This window comes from Salminus brasiliensis, chromosome 21 (assembly GCF_030463535.1).
Source record: "Salminus brasiliensis chromosome 21, fSalBra1.hap2, whole genome shotgun sequence".
Classification (NCBI taxonomy): Eukaryota; Metazoa; Chordata; class Actinopteri; order Characiformes; family Bryconidae; genus Salminus; species Salminus brasiliensis.
The window spans coordinates 23,039,662-23,050,983 of record NC_132898.1 but is presented as its reverse complement, the minus strand read 5'-3'; the positions used below and the strand labels follow the sequence as shown (position 1 = coordinate 23,050,983).

General features: G+C 39.8%; 1 protein-coding gene across 1 annotated transcript in view; it reads right to left on the bottom strand.

Annotated features, from left to right (window-relative positions):
• Positions 1–512: 512 nt before the first annotated feature.
• Positions 513–11,322, bottom strand: part of fblim1 (filamin binding LIM protein 1) — a 12,179-nt gene continuing 1,369 nt past the window's right edge. Inside the window, exons 2-8 of the mRNA XM_072666356.1 lie at positions 8,613–8,986; positions 6,865–7,013; positions 4,720–4,819; positions 3,569–3,738; positions 3,013–3,191; positions 1,876–1,996; positions 513–1,162 (exon numbers count right to left, since the gene is read on the bottom strand). Of these exons, the coding sequence (XP_072522457.1) occupies positions 1,049–1,162; positions 1,876–1,996; positions 3,013–3,191; positions 3,569–3,738; positions 4,720–4,819; positions 6,865–7,013; positions 8,613–8,982 (1,203 nt within the window). The 5' untranslated portion in view covers positions 8,983–8,986 and the 3' untranslated portion in view covers positions 513–1,048. The remainder of the gene's footprint in view (positions 1,163–1,875; positions 1,997–3,012; positions 3,192–3,568; positions 3,739–4,719; positions 4,820–6,864; positions 7,014–8,612; positions 8,987–11,322) is intronic.

Genomic DNA, 11,322 nt, shown 5'->3' with positions numbered 1-11,322 from the left:
TCCATCGGATTGCCAGATGGAGAAGCGTGATTCATCAATCCAGAGAACACATCTCCACAGCTCTAGAGTCCAGTGGCGGCGTGCTTTACACCACTGCATCCGACACTTTGCATTGCGCTTGGTAATGTAAGACTTGGATGGAGCTGCTAGGCCATGGAAACCCATTTCATGAAGCTCTCTTCGCACTGTTCTTGAGCTAATCTGAAGGCCACATAAAGTTTGGAGGTCTGTAGCGATTGACTCTGCAGAAAGTCGGCGACCTTTGTGGACATTGCACATCAGAATCTGCTTACCACTTCCTGGCTGAGTTGCTGTTGTTCCCAATCGCTTCCGCTTTATAATACCACTGACAATTGACTATGGAATATTTAGTAGCACAGAATTGTTAATAATTTTTTAATATAAACAGATAAAACAGATGACTGATTTTTAAAAATGGTTGCGTAATTATCATCTAATACACTGGATTTTTTTAAATGTAATTTTATTACAGTTTAAACTCAAAAAACATAAACATATTTGGTTTAATGATGAATAAACATATTTGGTGTATTGAATTTTGGTGCATGTTATTAAAGAACAGTGTAAAATATAAGACTACATCAGATATGTTTTATACATGTTTCGGTACATCATTGATAAATGTAGTGGAATAAAATTAAAAGCTTTTACCAAAAGTGTGAATATAAAAATAAGGTAAAATCAAGGATTTTTTAACTGTGGAATGAGAAATAATAAAATAAGCTTTGCTATCCCAGCAATACACTCCCAGTTTTGCAGCATTTGCTTAAACAATCAATTTTGGTTAAAACAGCCGAGCAGTATTTTGGTCCATCGGAAGGTGCAGAAGTCCCTACTGAAGGTGGGATATGACAGTTTGCTGGTACTAGCATTTTTATTACTGTATGAGCAGATCCTTCCTTTCTTCCCAATGGACAAAATCACAGCTGGGCAACCCTAAAATCCTTAAATTGTCCTCCACCTCCCGGCCAGTCGGTCATTCATGGATTCTGAGTGCCGTAGTGCAAAGCCTAGAGTGCAGCAGGTTTTAGTGTTGGGTCGCCTGGATCAGAGAAAGGTGGCAGGGTTTGCACAGTATTTGCCCATCCAGCGGGTGGCAGCCATGTTCATTTGGCTCTGGGGAGAGAAGCATCCCACAAACCTGGAAAAAAATATATAGAGATGAAATACCAATTTTAACATGCACTAGTATACCATAGTGTGTAGGGATATAGTATATGCTATTAAAGAATATAAGGTAGAGTTTAGAATATACTGCGTGCAGTGATTAATATAGTGTTCAGTTTTAAATATAGTGTATAGAATTGAGTGTATATCATTAGAATGTAGTGTATAGTGTTAGAGTGTATAATGTAGGAATATACGGTATAGTGTTAGAATATAGTGCATAATGTATGGAACTCTATACTATACTGTGCTATATACTACACTATATACTATACACTATACTATAGTAGAATATAGTGTACAGTGTTAGAATAGAGTCTATACTGTTAGAATATACTGTATAGTGTTAGAATGTACTGTATAGTGTTACAATATAGTGTATAATGTAAGAACACTTTACTATACTGTACTATATATTACACTGTACTATAGTGTATACTGTTAGAACAGTTTATAGCATTAAAATATAGAGCAGTGTATAGCATTAGCACATGGTGTGTACTGTTAGAACATATTGTATACTGTTAGAATACAGTGTATAGTGTTAGAATATACTGTATAGCATTACAATGTGGTGTATATGATAACGCACTGTAATATTATAGCGTATAATGTGTGGATATAGACTCTAGTTTCACAATATACTGTATAGTGTTTGAATATAGCATATAGTACATAGGCACTGACCTCACAGCGGTAGCAGTCTTCATGGAAAGAGCGTCCAAGGCACTCCACTGTGTAGCTGTCAGTTCCATCCTCGCGAGGGATTATCAGTTCCCCACAGATGCTGCACTGAGGAGCGTACTTCCTAAACTCAGCGAGAAATCAACAAATCAACACATTAGTCAACATTAGTCACACTAAATTTACACTATAGCAATGAACTGTCGTCTTTTCAGCTTCTACTCTTATCCCAAATGTAGTGGATCAGCCAGGCCATGTTCATTGTCTGCTTCTTTAGTTTTACACTGGAGTTACAAAGCCAGTGTAGCTAACATGTAATGTGTTAGCTATGCTAATGTATTGCAGTCCATGTTTTTAGATAACAGTGACTCAGACAAAGACAGTGTCAGAAACCATGTAATGAAGTCTATTAGAGATAACTGAATACACAGTGGAACAGAGTGTGATTGGTGGATATACAGTTTGAATGCTACATTGAATACTACATTGCCCCCCACAAGTCCAAGTTTACTATATGGACAAAAGTTTTGGGACACTCACTTCTCATTCACTGTTTCCTCCTTAAGGGTTTTTAAAAAGAGTCTATACAGCATTTGTTGAGTCTCTACTGTCCAGGGAAGGTTTTTTGTACTAGATGACTGCATTCAGCTAGAGCGTAAATTAGGTCAGAATGTTGGATGATCACCATCCCTCCTCATCGCCAACTCCCCAGCTCAACAAGTATTAGATGGAGCACCATCCATCATTTCAGAGAACACAGTCAAACTGCTTCACAGCTCAATGCTGGGGGGGGGCTTATACCCTCTAGCCCATGCCAGGCATTAGGCAAGGTGCTATTATGTTCATGTTAATCTATTAAAGAGAGTCCTATTCTATTGGCAGTACACAGTACAAACTGTGTGTGTGTGCATTTGCACAACAGTGTCAAAAATGGGTGCAACTGAAAGGATCTGAATGCATTAATTAGAAGGGGTGTCCATTTGGATAATGAGGGTATATTTGATTAGGATGTTTTTTCACCATACCTGTTGCTGAGTGCCAACAATAGTCACTTTACTTTTAGCTGGATCTAATTTTTTCAGGGGAAGATGTTTGTTTACTTTGTAGAGCCACTGTATAAAAGCGGTAACTGTCCCGTACCTGTAATAGTCCTGCAGACAGTACACCTCTCCCACCTCCCCTTGGGCAAATCTCTGCTCTCCAATTGGCTGCCTGCAGGTGGTGCAGACGAAGCAGGGTGGGTGATAGGCTCTCTCCAGTGCACGGATCACGTGATCCTTAATGACCTCACCGCACGCCCAGCAGGGCTCCAGGCTGGCCTGTGGGAAAAGAGAAGCAGGAATGACGATATGGACTAGGTTAATGACCATAACGGGAAGAAAACCTCGCACATTCTCACATCCAGCTCGTATGCCCTGCTTAGCCAGTTTCAACATAAGCATTCTCTCCTGTTGAAAAACTGTTGTTTTGGTGACACAGAGTGTTTTTATGGTGGTAATAACAGCCCTTTATAGACGTTTGCGTAAGCTGACTTGACATGTTTTTATAGAGACATGCATTAGTAGAGTGTTTTCACTGCAGATAATTGCTAAAATGTAACTGAGGAAAAAGAACAGTTTTCCTCACTGATCCATTTAAAGAGAAGTGAAATTTGATCACCTCAAATGTCGACCGCCTGAAAACAGAAGGCTCCTACCTGGTAGCAGTCCTCACACAGAGGAATCCCGGCTTTGTTGTAGTACATTTTCCCTGCGAGAGGCACGTGGCACTGCCTGCACTGAAAACAGCTGCTGTGGTACGTCCTGTTCAGGGCCTCGATGGCAGGCTCTGTAAAAGCTACAGGCTTACGGCAGAACCCGCACACATCTGGAATGCGCACAGACACACACACATGCTGGACAATTAGTCAATGAAGTGAGTCAGACTGGATTTTCTGTTGTTTTGTTAATAATCAATAACCAATAGCTCCTATGATCGAAAGACATTTAATAATAATAATAATAATAATAATAATAAATTAACTAACAAAAACTTTGGTTTGACCGACTTTCTTCTTCAGACTGCTCAGACAATATACAGGCATACAGTCTGGACCATAAGTACTAGAATAGCAACACAAATGAAGCAATTAAGATATAAAGAGTAGACTTTCAGCTTTAATTCAAGGCTCAAAAGTAATCAAACAATTCACTGCTAACAGGTTCTATGGCCATGTTTTAACCAGAAACTTGAGAACCAGCCTGACCTGGCCATGCAACTGCTCATCAGTTAATTGTCCAATTGCTTTCAAGGCTGTGAAACTGGAGGGAGTGTGTTGTAATTCCTAAACGATTAATGTACTATTTTGATTAAACCTCTTGAATTAAAGCTGGAAGTCTTGCACTTTAATCCCATCTCGATTGCTTAATTTCAAACTCACTGAGGTGGTATACACAGACAAAACTACAAAAAAAAAGTTGCTGTCCCAATACGTGGGACATGCTCAATATAAAAAAGGACATTCTCAGATATGGACATAAATTTAATGATCTATCATTTAAAAAACTTTAGCACTGATTAGCAGACGTCCGTGCCAGACAGCAACACACTGGAGTATTGCGGAGAGAGAAAGAAATCTACACTTCCGAAAAGAGCAAGGCCAATTGTGCTCTCTTGGGTTCCGGCTACTGATGGCAGGCAACATAACCCAGGATTCATATCATAATATACATAAAATAGAATTGTTTTTTGTCATCTGGCCATAGTTGTATAGATGTACGCATTCAAGTAGGGACAAAATAAATGTACAATATTACAGGTCACAGAGGTCACACTGATTTGTGTGTGTGTGTGTTTGTGTGCTGTAACCTGGTTTGATCTCTTCTTCGCTGTCCAGTCCTCCAGGTGGTTCAGTCTGGCTCCAGTCAGTAGGGGGCAGTGTCTCCACAGGCCTTCCAGCCACAGAGACCTAAAAACAGTAGAGATGTGATTCAGAAACCGTTAAAACTGACTTAAACTTAACCAGTTTACTGATCATCGCACAAAACAAAGTGTGTCTGAATTAGAATTGTTTTTATTGGCTCTATAAGATTTCGCTAACAGGAAGTAGGAGAGGCATGGCAAAATGGAAATATTCCATTCATAACACAATAATTGCTGTAAAATAAAAGAGAAGAGTGTGGTCTAGCGTGTAAACACTGTTCAATCTGCACTGTTCACACCACAGTTTATACAGACCATGAGACCAAACTTGTGTAAAATGGTTATAAGGTGGTCTCAGAGCAACAGATCTGAAAGACTGCATCAATATGAGCCAAAAGCATGTATTTACATCGGGACATATTAATCAGCCATTCCCAGAAGTTTAAATGCCCTCACTCAGTCATTTAACCCTATAACTACCACTCAACCCAGTCACATTAAAAAACATGACGGAATTGAACGTGACAGGGTTGTAGGTTTTGTAAAAAAAAAAAATTGTGTTGTCACTTCAGACACTTCTGATTACTTGGTACTATGCCAAATATGTTTATGTAAAAATGTATGTAAATGACAGAGTCACAGGGTTGAAGGAGCGACTGAGGGACAACAAAAAGAGCTGCAGTATTTATAAAAAAATATATACAGAATTTTAGAAAAAGGAAAAGAGGTTGATAATAATGTTAATGCACTAAAAAGTGCGACAAATTTTTAATATTTTGAGTCAACTCAAATGTGATGACAATCAATGGGGTCATGCCATGCTAACCTATTAAGTAATATAAGCTATTTCCATTTCATAAATGTCCCTAGTTGATAATATTAACCGTAGGTCATAGGAACGTAAAGGGCACCAAATTCTGAGAATCACCCTAGCACATGTTTTAGTATCTGGTCATGTAAGGGTTAACAGATGAAGCTAAGCCCGTGATTAGCTGAGCTGGTGTTAAACAAGCACGTCCAGGATGGATCAGATAAGAAAAAGCGGCACTGCAGTCTCCAGCATGCCTCAACGGGCAAGCTTTACCTCTGTCCCAACAAAACTCTGCTCTGCTGCGCTGCAGCAGGAGACCGGCTCAATGCCTGTATTAATCCTGAGGTCATTCAGGGCCTGCTTGCTCAGGAGGAGAGACATGAGCTTCTTCTGAAAGGCTCCAAGCTCAGCAGTATGGAGCTACTTTACTACTTTACCAAACACTGCTACTTTAACCACACTGAGTGTAACTGTAATGTTATTATAATGGCATGATTGTAATTGTCTACGTGTAAATATTCCCTGCTGAAAAAAATCCACCACAGTAGCTGGTTTCAGAAGGTCAAAGCTGGTCTTTGATGGTTAAGATGGTTGAATTGCTGGTCATACAGGTAAAAACATACCCTATACTGGTAAACACATAAGCTCTTGACCAGTACAGCATACTTTTTTGGGGGTGGGGGTGGGGGGTGGGGGTTAATGGACTAGCTGCTAATGGACCATCAAACTCATAAGGCTTTCAAAATCATACACTATACTGGTCAAGAACTACTTGAACAACTAAGGTGATCATCAAGCTGGCTATTCTGATTGACTAGTTTGGGCATGCTGGTCACACTGGTTGACTAACCTGCACATGCTAATAGACCAGATTGCCCAACAACCTCAAATGCAAACATACTCAATACTGGAGCTGGTAAAAAACCTTTTTAACCAGCTTAATCAGATGGAGCTGGCCAGACTGTTTGTTTGTTTGTTTTTTTGTTTTAATTTCAGCAGGGAATTCCCATCCTTTACAAAGACACAGTGATTTAACACATACTGTGCCAAAAATCAATGTGTCCTGTGTAAAAGTAATGGCACATTACATGTGCTATGTTGGATATATCTGTATATTCAGCAAATAAATAGAAATTGTGATATTCAAGCTTATTTTATTTACACAAGAACATCTTTACACCAAGGGCGTCCAAACTTTTGCATAAGACTGTAAATCCCTCTTTATGCACCTATTGATGGTGTACGCTTGTTTGTTATAGGAACTCCTGCCTGTGTCTCACCTCGCCTGTAGAGTCCACTGGTCCGTATTTGGGGTCAGCTGGAGGGCGGGTGGGGGAGGGGTTGGCGAGCAGTGGGGGTAGGGGGGCAGCTGGGTCATTATACACCTCTGAGTCTAGAGATGTGGGTGGAGGAGGAGGCGAGAAAATGCCTGAAAAAACACGAACACACACCTAATTCAGTTTAGCACCAATAGCAGAAGCCAAACTGGCTGACCATTTATTACAGTCACGTGAAGGCATTTGGACACCCCATGAATGTATGATTACATTGTAATGTACTGAATAGAAATGCACTTTTCTTGTGAGGAAAAAGTTGGGACACCCCCACATTTACAGGCTAGCTAAAATGGCTAAAATTGGTATCAGCTGCACCGCATTAGCTGCAGAGGATTAGAACATCGTCAGGAAGGATTCTGAACCTCAGACAGATTTAATGAGCCTAAGTCATAGGTTTAAGGGTTAATGTGGCTAACAATGGTAGATCACAATTGTGATAGAACCTTTAGAATTAGCCTAATAGCATGGTGCTAACTGCATGTCTAAATCCTTACATGCTCTCCTCAAAGATTGTGGAGGCGTTCAGTAATCTCTAACAGACGTGTTTATGTGCTTTCTGACACGGTAGGACTCTCTGTTGTCTATAAACACAGACTTAAGCCTGTTGGCATAGCTAAAAACAGTGCCTAACAAGCAATGGAAGCTTGTACCCCCTAATGTTTAACTGCTATCTATACATGGGCGGTCCTAAAAAGGGGGTCAGGTTTATGTCAGTATACCCCTGACCAATCACAAGGCTAACATGGTTGCACCAACAAAGACATACAAGAGGCAATCATTCAACCCTGTAACAACCACTCAACCCCGTCACATTCAAAAACGTGACAGGGTTGAAGGTTCTGTGCTATGCTAAAAAACACTTAAAAAAACACGTCACATCAGACGTTACTGTTTTTTGTGTAAAAATGCAGAGCCGGGCCGAGGCATACTCGAATTATGTAGCCGCTTAGGGCCCCAACGCCACCAGGGGGCACCCAAGAGCACGAAGATATCATGATAAAAAATATTATATAATATTTAAAAATAACAGTGGATAATAAAATGAAATGGTATTAACAGGTAAAAGCAATTTTTATATTCATAACTTTTCATAGTTGGCACTTCAATACTACGTTAATCAGTTTCTGCTGTTGGCTGCAGCCACTGTTGGGCAAATGCAGATATGCAAGGCTTCAGTGGTCGATAAAGGCCCGGGCACTTCAGCGTATTGCACAATATCTCTCCCCCTGTGAAATGATGAAGCATCTGGTGCTGAGGTGGTGGTATGGGGGACCCCAAATGAAAATCTGCTTAGGGCCCCATAAAGGCTTGGGCCGGCCCTGTAAAAAATGTGTTACGTAATTGACAGTGTTACAGAGTTGAAAGCTAAAGCTTAGACAACGGGCACCGATGTTTTCTGTTTAGACTTTGCTGATCGCATTACTTAACACCCAAGTTTAGTATTACACAAAAGATTCAATATATCAAAATGTGTTTAAGCCCAGGGGCTTTAAATAAAATATTAATAATAAAAAATTTTAATGTAAATAATAATAATAATAATAATTTATTAATTTATTAATAAAAATAAATATGATAAAAAAATATTTTCATTGTCATTAGTCATATTTTAGCGATCACTTATCATCACTGTTTACAGTGGTTATACCAACCAACACACTTTGTTCTCTTCTTTTAACCCTTCAATTTACCGTCTGGGCCATTCTCCTGTTTGTGCTGACGTGTGTTCCCCACTCTGGTCAGGGGAGGGTCGGGACGAGTGTTAGCGACAGGGTGTGTGTTCCGAGTCTCCGGGGTGGGAGACAAAGGGCTGGGCCTGGCCTGGGCTCGGAGAGGGCTTGCAGGGGTGGGAGAGCTGGTGTGGGTGCTGTCCTGGGACGCGCTGGAAGTGGCAGAAGGTCTCCTCTGTGTGCCGGTGGGGCTCAGGGGGACGGCAGTGTGCTGGATCTGGGGTGTAGGTGTCAGGATCTGCGAGGTTGGAGTGACCGTGGCTCTGTAGGGGGAGGCCAGTGTGATAAAGACCGAGGAGACCATCCTCTTCTGAGGGGCGGCAGATGCCATAGTGCTAAAGAAAAACATAAGTAATCAATAAATAATGTTGCCATTGTAATAAAACCTCATATCTCTGAAATGGTCCCAGGTGAATAAACCTAGTTAGAAACTTAGGTTAAATGTACAATTACAGGATAAAGTACAAACTCATTAATTTATTTATTAATAACACATTGTTTGCACTTTATTAATACCTAACAAATAGTTCTTGAATAATTGATAATAGAATCTGAATATTTTATAGTGCATACTGAATAAATAATAGTTTATATTGAACAATTCATAGTAGACACTAAATAAATAATAGCAGATACTGAATAATGCATAGTAGATATTTATTAATTCATAATTTATAGTAGATGCAGAATAATAGTAGAACTAACAAATTCACAGTGGTTACAAAATAATTTATAGTAGATACTAAATATTTCTCAGCGGTTCTACATGATTCATAATGTATACTAAATAATCCACAGCAGGTACTAATTCATAGAGGGCAGTGGATCATTTATTAAAGATACTGAAAAATACATTCACAGCGGATACTAATTACGTTTTAGTGGATACTGCAAAATTCATTGTAGATACTGAATCACATATAATGAATACTGAATAATTCATGTTGGATACTAAATCACTTTCAGTGAATATTGAAAAATACATGATAGAACAACAAAGTGTTGAACAAAGGGTCACTAATCAATGAAACTGGTTGATTTACTGCTTTTTATTTATTGACTGCATTGATTTTAAGACTACTGCCCATCTGTTGATGCACAGATGGAGCACAAGATGCATGTGGATGAGAGTGTGTGTTTTTATGGGGAGCTGGCTGTGGTTTTATTAGTCCGGTGTGTTTAAAGTTGACCAACAGGCCCTGAACCCTGTTCTGTACTCACTAAAGTAAGCTGGGCATTGCTAACCAGAAACCAGAAAGCCTCTGTTCACCACAACCAAACCTCTATAACTAGGGTAATGGAAACTAGCAGAAGCTTAGCAGGGCTAACACACACACACAAGCTCCTTAGGCAATGTATTAAGAGGTTTGTGTGTTAAATGTTGCTGTGTAAGGATGATTTAGTCACTGTATTTGGTCTTTTCAAGCGTAAACAAGCTTGTATATTTGGCCTGTAACTGTGATGGCCACATTGACTTCCTCTAGACCATACAAGGCCACACTCCCCATCATGCCTCCAGTGAATGACAGCAGTAATAATTAACATACAAAATCCTGAGGGGTGAATGGCAGACTGATTTACAGTGCTTTTTGATATTAAGCAGTACTGTACTGAAGTTTTAGGCACTTGATCACATTATTTCAAATCATTTAAGAGAGTTTCTCCCGTAAAACACTCCAGATCTCATTAGAACAGATTCAGGTAACAAGAATTTCTCATTTTGAAGAAAGTAGTTGAGATCTTGGGAGATCTTAGCACAGCGGGGACGTGTTCAGCTTCACCAGCAGCAGCAGCAGCTCACCTGATTTACTAAACCAGGTGCTGGATGAGAACTATAACTAATACTAGACTCCATGAGGAGAACTTTGGAGGTGTTTTATTGAACACAGTGATGTAAAAAAAAAAAAAATAAAGTAAAGTAAAACTGTTCTCCTTTAAAACATTTTCTATTAAAATGTATCTATTTTAAACAAAAAACAGCAACCCGGCAATAAAGTGTCTCACTCTACCATTTAATGGCCCACAACTTCCAAGAAATCAAGTCAGGGGTTTTGCGTTCTTGCAAATGAACAACATTTGTGTACAGCATTTCATTCAGCTACAGCTACAGGCATGTTTACGAGTCCACATGTGGATGCTATATCCTGTTCCAGCACCACACACTCCACCATGAACACCAACATATCAGGGTGTGCTGAGAACTGAGAAGTTATGGTAGGGGTTTCTAATAAAGTGGCCTGTAAGTGGAAGCACAAGGTGGTTCAGATAAAACGGCCTGTAAAGGGGAAGCACAAGGTAGGTGTTTCCGATAAAATGGCCAGTGAGTGAAAGCACAAGGTAGGTGTTTCTAGTAAAGATTCCAGAGAGTGTAAGCATAAGGTATGTGTTTCCAATAAAATGGCCAGACAGTGGACCCACAAAGTAGGCATCTCTATAAAACGTCTAGTGAGTGGAAGCACAAGGATAGGTGTTTCTGATAAAGTGGCCAGTGACTGGAAGCACAAGGTAGGTGTTTCCGATAAGTGGCCAGTGACTGGAAGCACAAGGTAGGTGTTTCTGATAAAGTGGCCAGTGACTGAAAACACAAGGTAGGTGTTTCTAGTAAAGATTCCAGAGAAGTAGGTGTTTCTGATAAAGTGGCCACCTTAGTGAAAACACAAGATAGGTGTTT